A 19,541-nucleotide genomic window follows, 5' to 3' on the forward strand; every position below is an offset into this window, starting at 1 on the left:
CGTCTGCCTTCCTGCTTTCATTGCTATTTGGTCCAGTGCGTCGTGTCCCCCCTCGCTTCTCCATCCCCCCAGCGGACAGCGAGATCATGCCAGGGGGGAACGTCAACATCACATGCGTGGCAGTGGGCTCGCCCATGCCCTACGTGAAGTGGATGCTGGGAGCAGAAGACCTGACGCCCGAGGATGACATGCCCATCGGCCGGAACGTCCTGGAGCTGACAGACGTACGCCAGTCCAACAATTACACGTGTGTCGCCATGTCGACACTTGGTGTGATTGAGGCGGTGGCACAGATTATTGTGAAAGGTGGGTTCGTCACCATGTACTGTATATGAGGAGGCTTTTGGCTGAGGAGAGGAGAACATGTGAACAAGAGAGGAAGTGATGGTTTGACCTTGCCTCAAGTGAGACTTTACTTATGACTTTATTCAATACCACAGTGCTTTCTGTCTGTGAATTAGCACTTGATGTGTAGTACCATTAACAGAAAATTTCCATCACAAAAGAAATAAAAAGGAAGACAAGTAAATAAAGTAATTCTCTTACATGCGTGCTCTAATTATAAACATATATGCTGAATCTATAAATAAACAGAGTAAATAATGCTTAAATAAAGCGAGAAATACTCCAAGGAAGAATAAGGAAAATTCTGTCGGTTACAATATATTAAAATAAAGAAGAAACACTCCTTCTAAATTCTGTTGGAATGGAAGGGAATGAAAGATTTTTAGTCTTTCGTTGTTATGTATTTTGGCAAATTTTAATATTTAAATAATCTTTTAGGAATTCTATAAGAAAAGGGTCTGCTGCCTCCACTTTTTATGTTTCACTCTGGCCATAGAATCATTTTTCTCTGGCTGCTATTTTCTACGATGACCCATTTCGATGTTATCACAAAGTCTGTATTTAGTTTGTCAGTATACACGGTTTTTAATTTGGATTAAATATGTGGCGAGTTAAAAACTCTCTTTGAAGTGACAGATAACACGTTTTTGAACTGACAGGATTTGTTTTGTCCAGTGGTCGAACTAATTTAGTTCATAATTGTTTTTCAGGACTTTTAATTGTTTTATATAGATAATGGTCATGGCATCAATCTGATTCTGTGCTGGTGTCATCATTAAATTGTTTCCAGCTTTTTCAATCAGTTTAAAGTTTAAACTTCCAAACTTTGAATGTTTTTTTTTTCCAAATTATAAAGGGATAGTGCATGATATTTCTCTCTCTCTTTCGCCCTCTTAGCTCTGCCGAAGGCTCCTGGCACCCCTGTGGTGACGGAGAGAACTGCAACAAGCATCACACTCACCTGGGATTCTGGCAATCCTGAACCTGTCTCCTACTATATCATACAGGTGTGTGACAGACACACAAGCACATACATATTTTGCTCTTACCCATGCACTACTTACGGAACAGCAATACTGCGTGTGCACACAGGTTTCTGAGACACAAAACTTAAGGGCTAAAGCTGCACTACATTTTCAAATGAACATAAACTGTGATTAACAGCTGAAATCACTAAGTAGGGCTGCAAAAGAAAAGAGCCTCTTGTCTCTACTGATAGTAATTAAAATACCCAAATTGCTCAAATCAAATTCTTGTGTCTTGTGAGTACTCCAAAAGGAGTAATGAATTGAAGTGTAAGACTGAAACATGAACTGCTTAAACCGCCGTGACTGAATACTTCACTCACAAAAACCAGGACACCTGCATTAGATATGTGGTCTCTCTTATTTTGTGTATGTTTTGGCATCAATTTGTAAAATAAACAAGAGCATGGTGTTTTGAGTTTATTGATGTAACTCTCCTTGTATATATAGATGGGTGAAAAATTAAAGGAAAACCTGAATAAATGAATGGAGAAAAGTAACGAATGCAGATGCTTCCACACAGGTGCACTGCATGGAACAATTAAGCAGTTAACATCCAGTCATGCTCCGTGACATCTATAAAGATGCTGAGTAGGCCCAGTTGATTCTGATTTCATATCAAGATAGCAAGAGGAAAAGATCTAAGTCACTTTGAAAATGGGTTCACGAATGGCAGGAGCTTGAGTCACAAAGACTGCTCAACTGGCTCGTGTTTCAATAGAAACAGTGACTAAATTGACATCTGCATTTAGAGCTATAGGAAAGACGTCAGTAAATAGGGTCAGAAACAACGCACATTTGATGACAGTGATGCATTAGTGCGATATGTAAGGAAAAACAGAAGAGCAGCTCTTCCTCAGGTGACTGAAAATGTCAATACAGGACGTGATCAGATTGTGTCAGCAAGAACAGTCCGTCAACAATTAGATAGAAAGGAATATTATAGTAGGGTTCTAGTGCATAAATGCCTCAATACAAATATGAATAAACATTTGAGAATTCAGTGGTGCAAAAAACCAATGGTCTACAGAGATTGGAAAAAATTGATATGGTCAGTTGAGTCATCCTTCATCATATTCTCAACAAGTGGGCGAGTGCAATTGTGGCGTACACCAAGAGAACGGTAGAGGCTTGAATGCTTGACCCTTACAGTGAGGGGATCCGGAGGCTCTGTTGATGAGTATGAAAATGATCTGAATCATATGCTATGGCCTTCACAGTCACCAGATCTCAACCCAAATGAACACCTACGGGAGATTTTGAACCGACGTGTTAGATGTTTTAGTGTTCTCCACCACCATCATCAAAACACCAAATGAGGGAATATCTTTTGGAAGAATGCTGTCCATCGTTCCAGTAGAGTCCAGAGACTTGTAGAATCACCGCCAAGGTGCAGTAAAGCTGTTGTGGTGGCAGATGGTGGCCCAACACCTTACTAAGACACCTTATATTGGTTTTTTCCTTTAATTTGTCCCCCGTCTGTAAAGAGAGCTATACATAGAGCTTCCTCTGTACAAGGATGTCTAATGCAGCTTTAAATCAATATATTCTCCCTCTCCCTTCCCTTTTCCTCTCCAGCACCGTGCCAAAGGCTCCGATGATCCCTATAAAGAGATTGATGGCATCGCCACGACGCGGTACAGCGTGGGTGGACTTAGCCCTTACTCCCACTACGACTTTCGGGTGGCAGCCGTTAACACCATTGGCCAGGGCCCCTCCAGTGAGGTGGTGGAGGCTCGCACAGCCGAGCAGGCCCCTTCCTCTCCTCCTCGACAGGTATGGATTATGCCTTGATTTGACAAAGCTGAGGTTTTCACAGTATATTATTAAAAATGTGGTTTTCAAAGATGCAGTTTTGAAAAACAAGTTGCCTTTATTGTTCAGCGCTTTAATCTTTTATAATTGTTTTCTCATAGATCATCTCAAGCTTGGCTGTTATACAATATAATTAGCTGCCTTTTATTTTGAGTGACAGTGCAGTGTGTTACATAAATACTGATTTCAGTGTGTAATTTTGAAATGCTGGCCTGACGTTGCTTTAAGTTCACAAAAAAATAACCCAACTTCTTTCAACAAAACTTTCTCCATCAGAAATGCAGTACATTTTATCCCAGCGCAGTGTTGTTGAAGTTCTTCCTATTTGCCCTGTAGGTCAGAGGTCGTATGCTGAGCACAACAACAGCAATCATCCACTGGGATGAACCAGAGGAACCTAATGGACAGGTGGTTGGTTACAGAGTGTATTACACCTCAGACAACACTCTGCCAGTCAACCAGGTTTGTACCTGTGTGTGCTTCGTTTCAGTTAATTTTGTTGTTATTTTTTATTTAAAAAAGTTGACTGATAATTGGTGTTGTCTGCGTTTATCTAATACATGAATTTGCATCCATTTGTCGACTTGCATTCATGGATTGTACTGTGTGTTTGTGACGTGCAGTGGGAGAAGCAGATGGTGCGCAGCGCCAACTTCATCACCATCCAGGGTTTGACTCCTAACAAGACTTATTACATCAGAGTGCTGGCCTTCACCTCTGTAGGAGATGGACCCCTGTCCCAGGACCTCCAGATTATAGCCAAGACTGGAGGTAAAAATAAACCAGGAAGCGGGAAAAGAATGTCAGGTTTTGTGTGTGTGTGCACATGTTTGACAGGTATACGATGCTACACTGAAAATGTGTGCACTCTTTGGCCTGTAAGAATATTAAAAGTAAAGTCAACCAAATGGCATCTACAAGAGTAAAAGAAAGAAAATACATATGTGGTCGTACTTATCTTTTTGCTAATCCTGGTTTTCTGCAACTCTTTAGTTCCATCCCAACCTTCAGAATTTAAGGGTGAGGCCAAGTCTGAGACAAGTATCCTCTTGTCCTGGGTGGCGCCACCCCAGGGCGGCCCTGACAACCAGATCACAGGATATGAACTGGTCTACCGACGAGCTGACGACACAGAAGAGGTGAGAATGAAGGGAGGGACTGCTGGACTGATAGATTTATGTATGGTCAGATAGATGATAGCAGATTAAAGGACAGGTCCACACAGAAGATGAATTGATGTCGATATTAAAAGTAAACTGAAATATCCATGCTGTTTTTTTTAGACACCCTGTAGGTGATAGGTAATGCAACCTTTTTCTTTTTTTTCTTTTCCGTTCTACTGTCTTCACGTCCCTTTAGAAGAAAATGAGCTTTGAGCCCACAACCTCCTACTTGTTGAAGAACTTGAAGCCTTTCTCAACCTACACCTTCCAGCTGGCTGCCAGGAGCAAGCACGGAATCGGGGCGTATACCAACGAAGTGTCCATTGACACACCACAGACGCGTAGGTCCAACCGCACACAATGCTGTGTGTGAGCGTTTGTGTGTAGTATGTTTGAGAGAGAGAAAGGCTTCAATTATGACAATGCAAAAATGGAACTGACACAAAAACTGAACCACATACATATGTACATATGTAATGCAAGATTTGACCATCATAAATTTGGACGTTATAAACAGTATTTTGTAAAAACATTTGGGTGTTGCATTTTTGCTTTTTTGCATTGTCACAAAAGGGGCCGTCATGAATCCAGACCTTAACTGACCTCAGATTTGATATATCAACAAATAAAGCACCAGATAACTGATTTCCAGAACATACAATCCGAAAAGGTTTTTCAGCAAATATTAAGCAAACAACTAATTGTGACTGGTAGCAATACTTCATTTGTTGGCAATTAACCTGAGGTCTGTAAGAGATTCAATAAATACAAGGTAAGGAGCCAGAGGTTTGTAGATATAGATGATGAGAACTCCATCATGGATCAAGCGCAGAGGCTTGGGTAGGCTGTAAGGACAAGTAAGTTATGGGAAGGTATGTTTGTGTGTTAAAGGTCTAGTCAGTGTTTTTGTGTTGCATCTCTTTTAAGTCATTCACTCGTTTTCATTAATCAAGCATTTCTACCAAAACAGAAGTTGACACCAATCATTCAGTATCTTTGTTCAGCCATCTTACTTTCTAGTCACAAGGTCATTTTTCGTACGAGTTTCAGTTCTACAGTGTTTTGTTTTCATTTTATGTTTCTTTGTCTTTTGTTCTCTGTCTCTCGTCTGCTCAATTTCATCCCCATTCCTCCACTGCAAACCTCACTCCCTCACCTCTCCACCCACCAATAACAACTTGCACACACAACCAAATAACATTTACCTAAACAACCCCTACTGTGCTTCCTCAAAACTGGCCAATCAGTTCCTTCAGCACCTCCCCAGGACATCACATGCACCAGTCCCAGTTCTACCAGCATCCTGGTAAGTTGGGCTCCACCTCCTCTGGAGTTTCAGAATGGCATCATTACAGGATACACCATCCAGTACTCTACTACAGAGGGCAACAAAACGTCTAAAAGAATTGATGGAATTCAAACGGAAAGTTCTCCCTATCTCCTGGAAAACCTGGAGAAATGGACTGAGTATGGCATAACGGTACGAGCACAGACGGAAGCTGGGGACGGACCAGAAAGTTTACAGCTGCTTATCCGCACGGAGGAGGATGGTATGTTCCAAAACAAACCTCCACCCACACCCACCGCCTCCCCTGCCCATGTCTGTCTTAAGATAGTCTGCCCCACTAACAATGGTTACCTTTTATTCACTGACATAGCACTAATGAGCTCAAAGAAATCTAAACTAACAGCAAGCTTCTTCCACTGGCCAGTTAAAGCATTTTGTGTATCCTTTAGCTGCAGTCTAAACGGATGATGCATTTAAGAACCATTTTCAGACCTTCCAGTCTGGAAAACATCTCCTTTATTCCTTCATAACTGGCAGAACAGTCTGGAAATCTCCTCTCGCTAGTCCCTCACCGTTGCTTTCTCTTGTAACCTTTTTTTTTTTTACCCAGCAGCCATTTTTATCCTCTTTTTTCCCGCACTTTCCCCTTTCTTCTAAAATCCCCTGTTTTTTGGCAAAAGGGGTGGTAGGGATTTCCCTGTCTTCGGATAAATATATTCCCCACTAACAATACCAAAGCAAACCCTTTGGCTATAGCTGTAGCTTGACCTTTCCTCACCTTGGCTTTTCTTACTGACCGTCTGCCCTTCCAACTCCCCTCCAATTCCAATTTCTTGACAACTATTTGAATATCTTTTAGCCAACTTTTAATCAATGTATTTTATTGTGCCTATAGCAATCTGTAATATTTTAATTTATATTTTTTGATATTCATGCTTAATATCCCATTTTCCCAATCTAATAAATTTCTCTGACTCCAGCTTTCTTAAGAGTGCTTATGCGTGGGTCAGTCAGATAGCAAGAGATGGCTGGACTTTTTTTCCTTTCAGTAATTTTTTTTTCTTTTTGGGAGAAGTGTAGTTCTTGGCAGCACGAGAGACGTTTTTTTTGATAACAGTATTTTCTCTTTGACTGCCTGCCACTGTTAATCTGCCCCTGGCAAGAAATCCTTCTCTATCTGCCATTCTTATCTTTCTCTACATTTGCTTCTTATCCTCCACTGCTTTTTTCCTCCATGTTTTTCCTCAAGCACTCTCATTTTTTACTATTTTTACTTTTTTTTCCAAGACATCAGAGCAGTTTTAGACTTTTTGGAGGGTTGTATTTTTTTAATTTTTTCAGCTTTTTATCTGCCCCTAAAACCAATCTATTTTTGATTAGAAAAAACCTCACTAAAGTGAAGGCCTTTACTTGAGAGGTTTGAGTGCCCATCATCTGTGACCCTTGACCTCTATCCCAAAATGCATTTTTAGTTCCAAGTGGTCCTCCACGGGGGGTGGAGGCAGAGACTGTGAACGCCTCGGCCATTAGGGTGAAATGGCGAGCACCGTCGCCCGAACGGCAGCACGGTCAGATCAGAGGCTACCAAGTCCACTACGTAAGGATGAACTACGGCGAGCCTCAGGGTCAGCCCTTCATCAAGGACATCCTCATAGAGGACTCGCAGGTAACACTAACATATACTCTCTAACACCTTATAATCAAACTAACTGTGTAAGGGACTGTTTTATGAATGCTTAATAATACGTAGGCCATATTTTATGTGCGCACCATTTATTTTATTATACAGTGATGTTAATTGTGAATTGTAGTTTGACTAAAGCTTAAAAGAAATTATGAGTTTGCTCCAACACATGCGCTTATTTGGATATATTTTTCAGATGAGAGCGTGTGACCATCTGGTTATTACTGTAGATAAGATAAACATTTTGTTCTCTCTCTGTAAAACTGCACAACAAACAATGCAGCAATCTGTCGCAGCAATCTGTCACCGCTTTCATATCATCTTTTTTTGTGACACATGACTGTGCTAAAAATAATTATGAATGATGAATGACCACCGAATAAATAAGTAAACTGAGCAGAAACCTTCTTCTGTTTAAAGGAATGTTTCCACATTTGTTGAGAGTTAGATGAGAAGATCAATACTCTCATATCTGTCTGTTAGCTACAGCCGGTAGCCTGTTAGCTTAGTCTAGCATAAAGACTGGAAACAAGAGAGAACAGCTAGCCTGACTCTACTCGAAGGTAAGAGAAATCAGGTTACCAGCACCTCTAAAGCTCACTCATTAACACGTAATATCTCGTTTGTTTAATCAAACAGTTTTTACACTTCATTCTTGGTACTGACGCTGTTTCTAGTCTTTATGCTAACCAGCTAACCAGCTGCTGGCTGTAGCTTCACATGTAGCAATACAAACATGAAAGTGAGATTAATCCTCTCATCTAACTCTTTGCAAGAGAGAGAATAAAAATATTTCCCAAAATGTCAAACTATTCCTTTTAAAATAAAAAGATTCATTCTTTTACATGGCAGCTGATCTGATTAGGTCAAACAGGCTTTTTTTTTTTTTTTTTAATAACATTAATTGCATGACATATTTTTTTAAAATTACATTTTAATTACATTTCTGAACAGGTTAGATAATGGACCTATGGCTGATAATTTCACATTGATAGGTCTATGGCAGTAAAAGACAGTGCATGCGATTTAAGTATAGAAAAGACACAATGAAAGAGTCTTTTAGATTTTATCTCAAATATTGAGTTGTGTGTTTCACTCCTTTTTCTCTTTTCTCTACGCTGCACCATCATTCAGTGGGAATATGATGACTCAGCTGAATATGTGAGTAAACCTTTCTTTAAGAATATTATTTAATAATAATAATAACAAAGCATGTACAGTAGATGAGTCATATTTATGAGACTGTAGCTTTAAAGTCTCCTAGGGCCAGAATGAGGGCTTAAAACCCAGAAAACCCAGCAGGAGGTTACTTTTTTCATTTCTACATTCTCCAAGATTTTGTCCTCCAGGATTTTTAAGAAAGGACCCTGGAAAAACACATAGATAACTGATGATATGAGTAATTTGTGCATATTGCCAAAATGTTGCGATTATTTATGCTTTCCACAGGCCAAGAAATTATGAAAATATTGTGTTCATCGTTTAGATAGAGACAAATCAAAATTAGTTTTGATAGTCTACATAGTTAAATGTCATTTTGTGTAGAGAATAGCCCATGTCTTGAGGTCTGTTGATATCATTTGATATAGTTGTTTTGAATTCTTAGTTTTGGTGAGCTGATCACACACCAAATCCCAAAAGCATCAGCTATGTCAGCAATGAAAGAAAGAAAAATCACTTCAAAAAATAATTCCTGGCCTGAGAAAAGAGCTGGATACCTGTATGTTTTGGTATACTGTCAGAAAAAAGCATAGAATTGTACCTATTTGTCACTGAGGGTGCCCTTTTTTGACTGGTTTTGACCAGTTTGACCTAGAATTTTTTATTACATTGCAGCCCTGGTCCTTGCCCTGAGGGCACACAAAAATAGTTGCCTTTTACAGCTGACATTATTTTTTGTGGTCCTGCAGGAGGTTGTTCTTGGGGATCTGAAGGCAGACACTTCCTACTCTGTATCAGTGGGGGCTTACACTGCCAAAGGTGATGGTGCTCGCAGCAAGCCTGTCACAGTCTGCACTGCTCTTCCATGTAAGTGGGTCTACAAAAGTGGCTCTATGACCCCCCCCCCCAGTTTGAGACTGGTCTACACAAACTCTTGCACAAATGATAAGATGTAGAGACACACAAGCACACACAAACACACATAATTACTAATGATCTTTGAGACAGTGGCATCTCTAATTATCATTAGAGCCCATTAAATCTCTGAATTGGTTTATGTCTCACTCTGTCACACCTTGCTGTGCCAGTAAGAAGCCAGTCATTTGGTGCCGATTAAGCGTATTTTGCAGTTTTGCTTGGGGTTATGAATAACGTGCTTTGCAATTATACTCTAATTATTGCTTCATCATTCTCTCTCTCCTGCTTTCCCTGGTTCCCTCTCTAGTGCCTGAGAAGCCCAAACTGATGGTGAGTGCCACTGATTCAGGTACTGCTCTGCTCCAGTGGTATGCACCACCAAACCCACCCACCCCGCTCCTCGGGTACCGCCTCACCTTCGGCCGCATCGACGTCCTTCCCTTTACGGTGGTGGAGTTCCCTACAATGGAGAACCGCTACACCGCCCAGGACATCCACAAGGGAGCTAACTATGTGTTCAGACTCTCTGCCCGTAACAAGATGGGCTACGGAGAGGAGGCGGTAAATGAGGTGACTACTTCAGAAGATGCCCCAAGTGGATATCCAGAAAATATCATCTCTGAGGAAGCTTCTGCCACCTCCCTCCGACTGGCATGGAAATCAGTCCCTCTAATTGAGCAAAATGGGAAAATTGCAAAGTACTCAGTGCTATACAAGGATATAAACAGTCGAGGGAACGCCTCAGAAGTTGTGGTGCCTGCTCCAGGGTCGAGTGTGTTGTTGGAGGGTCTGAGTGCCGATACTGTGTATGATGTCAGGGTGTGCGCTTTTACAGCTGTCGGCCCTGGGCCGTACAGCCCCAGTGTCCAGTTTAGGACGCAGCGGCTAGACCAAGGTAGGACTCACACTGAATCTCTAACAACCCATCTTCATTGCTCAGGATGCAAGACGTGCTTCCTATCAGCACAACTTTGCATATATTGTCCCACAAGTACACACACACAAACACACACACACACACACACACACTCAGACGCACAACATCTGATGACAACATCCTAAGTGTCCTTTTTCGTTGTCTTGTCACTGTAGTCTTAGACCCAACGTCCTTTTCCCAAATCAAGGTAAGAGTTTTGGGCCTTAGGCAAGTATCCCTGTCCAGTCACATTCACTGTGTGTTGAACAGAGCAGATAGCTAGCTTGAGACTGGAACTAGAGAATGATACACAGGTAAGGCCATTATGTTTGGTTCAGCAGAGAGATGAAATGAGACTGTGGAATCATAATCATTAACTTGTTTTTTGTTTGTTTCTTTCTTTCTTTTATTTCTTCTCTTTTGTACTTTAGTTTTTGCCACCAACTTCAGAGTAAAAGCAGCCATGAAGAACTCTGTTCTGTTGTCCTGGGAGATCCGAGACAAGAACCCTGCCCAACCCTTCACCGTAAGTAGATTTTCATTTTGCCATGTTTAAATGTAGTTAAATAAAAAATGTAGATCAAAAACAGCCAGGTCTCAAATATAGTACGAACAAATAAAGCCAGGTCAGAAATAAAGGGATAATAGAATTCACATGGTTCACATTGTAATGTTAGCATAATGGATTATACCTTTTCCAGCCATTTGCCTAGTTTTCTTGGTGCTAAGCTGATGAAACTCAACTCCTTTTTTTTAATAAGTGATAATGGCAGCAGAGACATGAATGGATTATACTCCTTGAAATGCAGGAAGGCTTTTGATGTAAAATAAATAGAGGAAGTGCTTAGTCTGCATCAACACCAAACAGCACCAAAAGCAAAATGGGGAGACTTTGTGCTAAAGTATAATCAAATATACATATAAAACAGGGAAAAGTAAAGGACGGTCTTTGATAATAGCCAAAATAAATACCTTTTTATCTCTGTTAAGGTAAATAAAAGTATCAGTAATTATTATCAGTTACAAACTAAAGTTTGTAGTATGCGCCATATTGTGAGTTTTAGCCAATGTAGTATTAAATATAACTCTCAATGATGTGACCCACCCCATGTCCAGATCCTGTATGGAAAGGGCCAGTCTGTTGAAGTGGACGGCAAGCAGACTCAGAAGCTGATCACTGGCTTGGAGCCGGACACCCAGTACTCCTTTCTGCTCACAAACCGGGCAAACAGCGCCGGGGGCCTGCAGCACCGCGTCACTGCCACCACGGCCCCAGACATCCTGAAGACCAAACCTACCGTGGTGGGAAAAACCAACGCAGACGGCATGGTGACTGTGCAGTTACCAACAGTGCAAACCACGGCTAAAGTCAGGTAGAGATGGATGACAGAGTGAGGGATGTTAGTGACAATCTTAAACAACTGGTTTAGTTTGCTGAATAGGTGTGAGTGTTGTGATAACTGCGGAATTTGCCCCAATTAGGTTATCGTCAAATGAGTTGTTCTGTAGACCCTGTGAGGTAATTTCACTATTTCCTCCTGATGCTGCTATTGATTTATTTGTCTATCAGGAGAGATTTCTCTGAGTTGGCAGCAAAGCAAGTCTGGGAACTCCCACAACAGGCCAAAGGAAAACACAAAGCTGATAGCCTTATCTGCTTTTTTTAACCAAGAAAAAGTATAGACACCAAAAGGAAGCAGTATATCTTATTCATCCGTAAAGCATGGCCTGTAGTTTGTTTCTGTCAATTCAAGAATGTTTTAGGGTGTTTTGGGGTCCCAAACAGCATTTTGCTCTTTTAGTCTCAGAGTCTTTCCCAGCTTAGGTGACTTGGTCCAAGACTTGCTCTACATCCCGAGCTACAGCCGCGATCAAGCTGTCGACCTATTCCTTGTAATGTCAGAGCACTGATGTTTCTCCAGGGATGGGAAAATTGCAGAAATTTCTAGTCCATGTTATATTTACTTGAGTCTGAACCCAGTGCATCCATGCTATGTTTCAGGGGTTACTACGTGGTGGTGGTGCCACTGAAGAAGCAGAGAGGGAAGTTCCTGAATCCCTGGGAGGAGCCCGATCAGATGAACCTGGATGAGGTAAAACAGGCAGCAGACAGGAGTCTGACACTAATAAGTAGCTAAATAATGGTCATAATGAAGAGCTTATTATAAGGTTGATGGGAATAATGATCAGTATTAAATATGATAAGGAGTAGATACACAAATAGATGAAAATGTATAGGCCAAGTGCTGTAATAAGGCTATGTAAACAAGACTAAGTCACAAAAACAAAGATATGTGCTGAGTCTCTGGCAGGTGTTTTCACTTCACTTGACTGAAGTATCATATTATGTAAAGTTGACCTGGCCAACCATTGCCCGTTCAATCCTAACATTACTTTCACATGCCATTTTCCATCTAATTCCACTTCCTGTCTTTTTCTAAAGAATTCATCCTCAACTCATCACGCTGTTCTGACAGCACATTCTTGTGTGAGATTAGTTTCAAAAGAGTTTTCACGGTGCCCACTGTCTCAGTGGGTAAATGCGGTTTCAATTCAGTTGATGATGAAGACATTTTTTCTTTGGTGATAATGCTCCACAAAGCCCATTGTTTCTTCACTGATGAGGGTTTTTGTGTGGGGTTAAATTGCCAAAACTTACATTCTTTTCCATCTTTTTTTTTTTGTTTGTTTGTTTATTTTGTTTGTGTGTGTGTGTGTGTGTGTGTGTGTGTGTGTGTGTGTGTGTGTGTGTGTGTGTGTGTGTGTGTGTGTGTGTGGTTGTGTGTGTGTGTGTGTGTGTGTGTGTGTGTTATAAAAACTCAGGAATACAATCTCAAAATATCATAATATTACAATTGCAGAAATATGACTTCATTGCTTTGAACGTATCAGACAGATTAAATTGTTGAATTGCAGTTTCTGATGGCATAGACTGATGTTGCACTTTGTTTGAACTTAGTATATATTTGATGAAAATTAGAACCAATTAATGACTTTTATTCCCCTATTTTCTGTCATTTATCATCGTTTCTGTCAAACTTTTAGCTACCTTTGTTTCAATTACCTACTTTCTCCTCCATCCTGTCCTTTTCCCTTCTCCTCTGTTTATCAATGTCAACCCATGCTCTGTTTTCTTTTTTTTCAGCTCCTGAAAGAGATCAACAGGACAAGTGTCAGTCGTGCCCTTCGTATCCGCAGACAGGCTGGCCAATCAGATCCCAGGGCCTATGTCACTGCTCACTTTAAGACCCTCCCCCTGGAGTTCACACTGGGTGACGGACGAAACTATGGTGACTTCCGCAACCGTCCACTGCAGAACGGACAGGAGTACGTTTTCTTTCTCCTTGCACTGCTAGACCTCTCTGAGAATGTGAGTAAAAATACAAGCACACACACGCACGCACACACACACACATACACACACACACACACACACACACACACACACACACACACACACACACACAGTTCATCCATCTAAAAACAGTTTTGTCTAATTAATATGTGGAAATGCACAATCAAACCATGTCTTCCTGCAGACCATGTATGCCACTAGCCCTTATTCTGACCCTGTGACCTCACTGGATGCGGATCCCAAGCCAATGGTTGACGAAGAGGAGGGGCTGCTCTGGGTGGTGGGACCTGTGCTGGCTGTCATCTTCATCGTCTGTATTGTCATTGCCATTCTCCTCTTCAAGAGGTAAGGAGAGCATTATGAACCCAGGAAGAAGTAAAAACTGTTTTAGAAATCACTGGATTGGTGAGAGAAAGAGAAAGAGAGCAAGAGTTTTGGTCAATATGAGAAAATAAAAATAATTAGAAAGGAAGCTTAACTCTTCACAGAAATGCAACAGATACTCAACTTATCTTCTTTCCCAGTTTGACTTGTTGGTCCACTTTGTATGGAATTCAAAATATTTTTTGGGCCATATACTTTATTTCAAGTACTGTATATTTTAGTATATTCCTTGCCTATAGATAGTCACCTTTAACCGAGCAGGGTAATAAACAAGAAATAATGGAAATTATCTTTGGGACAGACACACACTTTATAATCTTTTATATCGGCTTCATGAGCTATTTCATTTGAGAGGGGGTTTTCAAAATCTGCTCACAGGTTCTCATAGAAATGTCATTGTTTTCTGTGTAATCTGTTTTTAAATCTATGTACAGGGAGCAAAGTTAGCTAACAGAGCAGATTCGGGAAGATAACATTATTGCCCATTAGCATTATTCATGATAATCATCTGGTCTTCTAGCGAAAGCTTTGTTAATGCACACAAGTAATTGCTGTGAACAATGTGGCATAGCAAACTTATTAACCTTGATGGTAATATTGTAAAGTTCATAAGCCCTAGAGTGTAACTTGTGGTGGTCTGCAGCCATTAATGTATCACATTTAGCTAAGTTGCACTTTGTGGTATGTTTTCCAGTGTGTAATTATGTAGTAGATGTCACAGTGTGAGGGTGTGTTGGCTGATCATGTGTATGCAGTAATGTGTGAAAACAGGGGATACAGTTTTTGTCATTTTGATTTATATTCGCAGGTCATCCTTGTGTCTACAGGAGGTGCTAGTTTACATATCTAACATAAGTAATAACAAAGTGATTAGCTTTAATGGGGTGGTAGAGTGATTAGTTCTGCATTGCTTTAGTCCCTAAAGTTTTTTGATTGAACACTAATGTTATTCATCTTTGTCTGTTCTTTTATCTTCCCCTCTCCCTGTTTGGATCCAGCAAACCTGACAGGTAAACAAACACAATTTATTACCATTTCCTAAAGGGGTATTTTCCTTGAAAAGCCTTTGCAAAGAATACTTTAGATAACAGATCCAAAAAGAGTCAGGATTAGCCCGATGTTTCTTTAATGATTGTACAGTAACTTAGAATGTACTGGATAAATTGTACACTGGAAGTTGTGCAATTTAACCAGCGAACTGGATAAAGATGTGAGCATAAAATCACATTGTAAATATTCAGAGTAGGAAAAAGTGTTTTTCATTTCGATAGCTTTAATGTCACTTCTAACTCCAGAGGAGACAGGCAAAGCAGACACCCACCATCATCTCAGACAGTGAGCTGGTCATTAATATATGAAAAGCTGCAACACTAAACCAGTAGTCAACCAAACCTCTGATAGAATTTGAAACAGAAATTTCCTGAGAATTACAGCTATCCCCGTAAATGTTCAAGTAACAATTTTGTCCAAGTGGATTTTCTCTGAAGTTTAACACTCACAGTCCTGTGGTCCATTAATTTCATCAAAATCCCAAAAATTGAGGTTATGTTTAAGTTTACAAATCCGACATTTTCACAGATCCTGCTTTTTTTCATGCAGTAAAAGTTTCAGTTTATCAGTTTATTTAATAAAATGCTGTCTGCTGATGTGTTATTCCAGAAAAAGAGCTGAGGCTGAAGGCAGGAAGGGCAGTTTTCCTTGCAGCAAAGCAATGTCATCTCACCATCCCACTGATCCTGTGGAGCTACGCAGAATTAACTTCCAGACTCCAGGTAGACTTTACATTCAGATACACAGAAACACCGTTGTAGTTGGATATGTGATTTCCAAAGTATTAGTTGTGTTTGTGTAAATAGGATTAACCCTGATGTCGTTTCCCTTTTCAGCTTACCGTGTATCAGTGTACCGCGGTTATCGGCGTTTGTCAAGTTAGTTGGTCTTAGTCCACCATAGATCTTCTTTTTCTCTCTGTTACCATTATTTTCATATTTCTTTCTTTCTTTCTTTCTTTCTTTCTTTCTTCCTTTCTTCCCTCCTTTCTTTCTTTCTTTCTCTCTCTTTCCAATTGTCATGCTAACTAACCGTCCATCCCAAATAGGACGAAGCTGCTTGAATTGATAACATTTCATCAAAATGCCTCTGGAATACCTCTTTAAAAACCCCAATTTTTTTTTTCATGCTAAATATTTTAACCGCTTGTATCAGAGTCTTTTTTTATCTTCACCAGCAGTGTGCATTTACTCTGAGGACATGTTATTGTGCCTCAGTAACTTTCAGAACACGCACATTGTTCTTTCTGTCTGCCTAGAGAGAAAATGGTCACTTAACAAAAAAAAAAAACACTTCCATTTACTTCCACCGCTGACCATGGACAGAACACTAAACAACACCTCCTCTGAGAATCCTAACCCTTAACATTTCCTCCAAAAGAGTTTAGTTGTTCATGTATCGAAATGGCCTCTTTTTCTATTTCTGTGCTTGGCAGGCATGGCAAGTCACCCACCCGTCCCCATCTCTGAGCTGGCAGATCACATTGAGCGCCTCAAGGCAAACGACAATCTCAAGTTCTCACAAGAGTACGAGGTAGGAATACTGATTATCTGTCCCTGAAAATCTTCAACTTGGGAAATTCATCTGGTTTTGATGCAGTCACAGACATATTTAACTTTGACTCATCATTTTTTGATCGGTTTCAATTTCAAAGGCGAGCGCTATAAAATTCCGCCTCGCATAGTCTCTGCAGTTAAGTTGCATTTTGATTCGTCTTCATGGAACGATACAAGATAAAGCACATTTTCCTCTCTCTACTGTCTTGCTATTATCTAGACAAATGTAAGAGGGAAATTGAGATTGCAAGCTCAGAAAGAGAGTTTGCTTACAGCCAGATGGTTATCAAACCCTCATTTCTTTCCTCTGGTGGAGAAGGAGGAGATAGAAATAAAGAAGCAGCAACAGACAGCGAACTCGCCGAGAGATATAGGAAGCAAGTGTTCCCTGCGAAAAAAAGACGCTTCTTGATTAGTTTTCATCAACTTGCAGCACAGTTAATTTGGAACAAAAAAAGCATCAACATGGAGATAACAATGTGCCTGAACTTGGTGTGCTGAACACCAATAATTCAATAATTCAATAATAAAAAAACACATCAGTCGTAATATTTTCTAATATTTCCCTGGCTGTGTTGCAAATAGCGTTAGCATTACAATGAGCGCCACAGAGAGCTATTAAATGGGTAAAAATGTTTTCTTTTCCTTGCGAAAAAAAAACTGTTTAAACTGATGGCCTATGGGTGAAGAAGGAGAGAGAGAGACTAATTGTGTGTGACAGAGACATGTATATAGAAGAAGACAAGGACACATTATGCAAAGAGTAAAGAAACGGAGCAAGGATGTTTTAGGGAGAAAAGCGTTGGAAGAGAGGGTAAAGGATGGTGGAAGAGACAGTGAGGGAGAAGCCGTATGTAATTGTGGTGTGAGTTGGAACCACTCGCTTGAGCCACGCATTCTCTCTGCATGACTGTGTGCTTTGTTCGGTACTGAACCCTTAACGAGGGAACGAGAGAGATGGATGGAGGAGGGATCGAGGGAGAGAGGGATAGAGAGGCCAGAAACGATTGCGGTATAATAATCAGACACACATGATGTTGGGCAGCGCTTGGAAAGCAACCTCAGACACACACACACACACACAAACTCACACATACATACATGCACTCATCCAATACCACCACTGTCCATTTTTTCCCCCAACCAAACCATAATTATGTGTCATAAAATATTCAGAATTGCTAAACTGCTCTGGCTCTCTCCTCTTCATCCCTCTCCATCGACAGCCTCATAATGACCTCATGTCTGCCTCTCCCAGCTAACAGTAATGGTTACACTGTAATTACCCTCCAGGAACTTAATGTGTTGGTCTAACACAACCATCACTTCTCTCCCAGAGGAATTTATTGTGCTTTTATCATCTTTCTCTGGTAGCTATGTTTTTTTGTTTTCTTTTGGGTTTTTTGTTGTTTTTTTTTGTCAAAAGTGGAAAGTCTCTGCACCACTGTTGTTTCTAGAGGTGGGATATCACATTTTCCCACATTCCTGTCAGTAAAGCCTTTTTAATTTTCAATTTGTACTTGGTTTCTAATGGTGGGGATATGGTATAGCAACACTGGACAATGCCTATAGGCTCGTGTTGATGGAACTGTCTAGTTCTGGCCTTCCTAGATGCCAATTTCTGCATTTTGAGGCAGATTTTAAGATATAACAATATCCGTGCAAACACTTGATTTTAAATCGTAATGCTTATAGTGTATGCATGATGATGATATTAGAGACAGTACATACAGCACTAGTACGCCACGTCATACAGCACTACACCCAGCATAGGGTTGAAAAGTGGCAGTTTTTACTTGCTAGTTTTTCAGCTTTTCAAAAAAAAGGATTTTTCCTTGCTGTAATGACTATCCCAAGCATGTATGCGGTGGTCATTTGTCAGAAAATAATGCCACTGACACACCACAGGCTGCAATGACTGTTTGAAAACCAATAATTACATTTTTAATAGAACTGAAGCATTTCTGGAAACAAAAACTTGACCAAAGCACACACACACTGTCTAAAACAACTTGAAAAGAAAGACCTTAGGTCATTCAGCAAGTCTGTCTGTTGATCTTTGTTCTTTGCTTTGACCTTGACTTATGTGTCTTGTAGTCCATCGACCCCGGTCAGCAGTTCACATGGGAGAATTCCAACTTGGAGGTCAACAAACCAAAGAACCGCTACGCCAACGTCATTGCCTATGATCACTCCAGGGTTATACTCTCCAGCATTGAGGGTAAGACACGCTTCTAGCGTGTTTGTGCAGGTGTGTGTGCACTCTTGTACTTGTACTAGATGTTGAGAATGAGGACATTTTTAGGAAGCGTAGGCATTTTGGTCACTTCCTCACTTCTTTAAAGTGCTTTTTGAGGTTTATGACTTGGTTTAAGGGTTAAGGATATGGTAAGGGTGTAGACTGGGCATTTAGTTATGATGGAGGAGACTGGGGTTAGAGGCTAGGGAGTGCATTACGTCAGTGAGAGTCATCACAAGTACTGAAGTACATACACGTGCATTAGGGTGTCTGTGTTAATTTGTGTGTGTGAGAATTGCTACCCATGACGGATGGGATATTAATAGTCCAAACTTGTGTTTCATTGCCAGTTCCCGTACAACACATGCAAAATGCTGTGCCTGCATCAGATATTCACCATAAAAATGATTATTTCTGGATTTATACAAACTGCTGTTTCCACCCTCTGTGGCACCACATCATATAACTGATATGGTCTCTCACTTGACCATTTTAATATCTATGGAAATAAATTAGGCTCACAATTTATATATAGCCTAGTTACTAATATATTTTTATGGTGCACCCATTTCCCTGGATTTAATCTTTTTGAATGGTCTAAAATGAGAGGAAAAAAAATAGTCTCAGTCCTTTTCTAAGTTT

General features: G+C 40.4%; 1 protein-coding gene across 1 annotated transcript in view; it reads left to right on the forward strand.

Annotated features, from left to right (window-relative positions):
* ptprdb (protein tyrosine phosphatase receptor type Db) overlaps positions 1–19,541 on the forward strand; it is a 93,193-nt gene that overhangs the window by 56,452 nt on the left and 17,200 nt on the right. The window contains exons 9-29 of the mRNA XM_040146910.1: positions 37–306; positions 1,243–1,352; positions 2,949–3,146; positions 3,522–3,647; positions 3,809–3,956; positions 4,179–4,324; positions 4,545–4,689; positions 5,596–5,898; positions 7,109–7,302; positions 8,455–8,481; positions 9,231–9,348; positions 9,707–10,294; positions 10,747–10,841; positions 11,432–11,688; positions 12,318–12,408; positions 13,461–13,685; positions 13,855–14,015; positions 15,053–15,064; positions 15,714–15,826; positions 16,540–16,637; positions 18,758–18,881. Coding sequence (XP_040002844.1) covers positions 37–306; positions 1,243–1,352; positions 2,949–3,146; positions 3,522–3,647; positions 3,809–3,956; positions 4,179–4,324; positions 4,545–4,689; positions 5,596–5,898; positions 7,109–7,302; positions 8,455–8,481; positions 9,231–9,348; positions 9,707–10,294; positions 10,747–10,841; positions 11,432–11,688; positions 12,318–12,408; positions 13,461–13,685; positions 13,855–14,015; positions 15,053–15,064; positions 15,714–15,826; positions 16,540–16,637; positions 18,758–18,881 — 3,549 coding nt within the window. The remainder of the gene's footprint in view (positions 1–36; positions 307–1,242; positions 1,353–2,948; positions 3,147–3,521; positions 3,648–3,808; positions 3,957–4,178; positions 4,325–4,544; positions 4,690–5,595; positions 5,899–7,108; positions 7,303–8,454; positions 8,482–9,230; positions 9,349–9,706; positions 10,295–10,746; positions 10,842–11,431; positions 11,689–12,317; positions 12,409–13,460; positions 13,686–13,854; positions 14,016–15,052; positions 15,065–15,713; positions 15,827–16,539; positions 16,638–18,757; positions 18,882–19,541) is intronic.

This window comes from Xiphias gladius, chromosome 15 (assembly GCF_016859285.1).
Source record: "Xiphias gladius isolate SHS-SW01 ecotype Sanya breed wild chromosome 15, ASM1685928v1, whole genome shotgun sequence".
NCBI lineage: Eukaryota > Metazoa > Chordata > Actinopteri > Istiophoriformes > Xiphiidae > Xiphias > Xiphias gladius.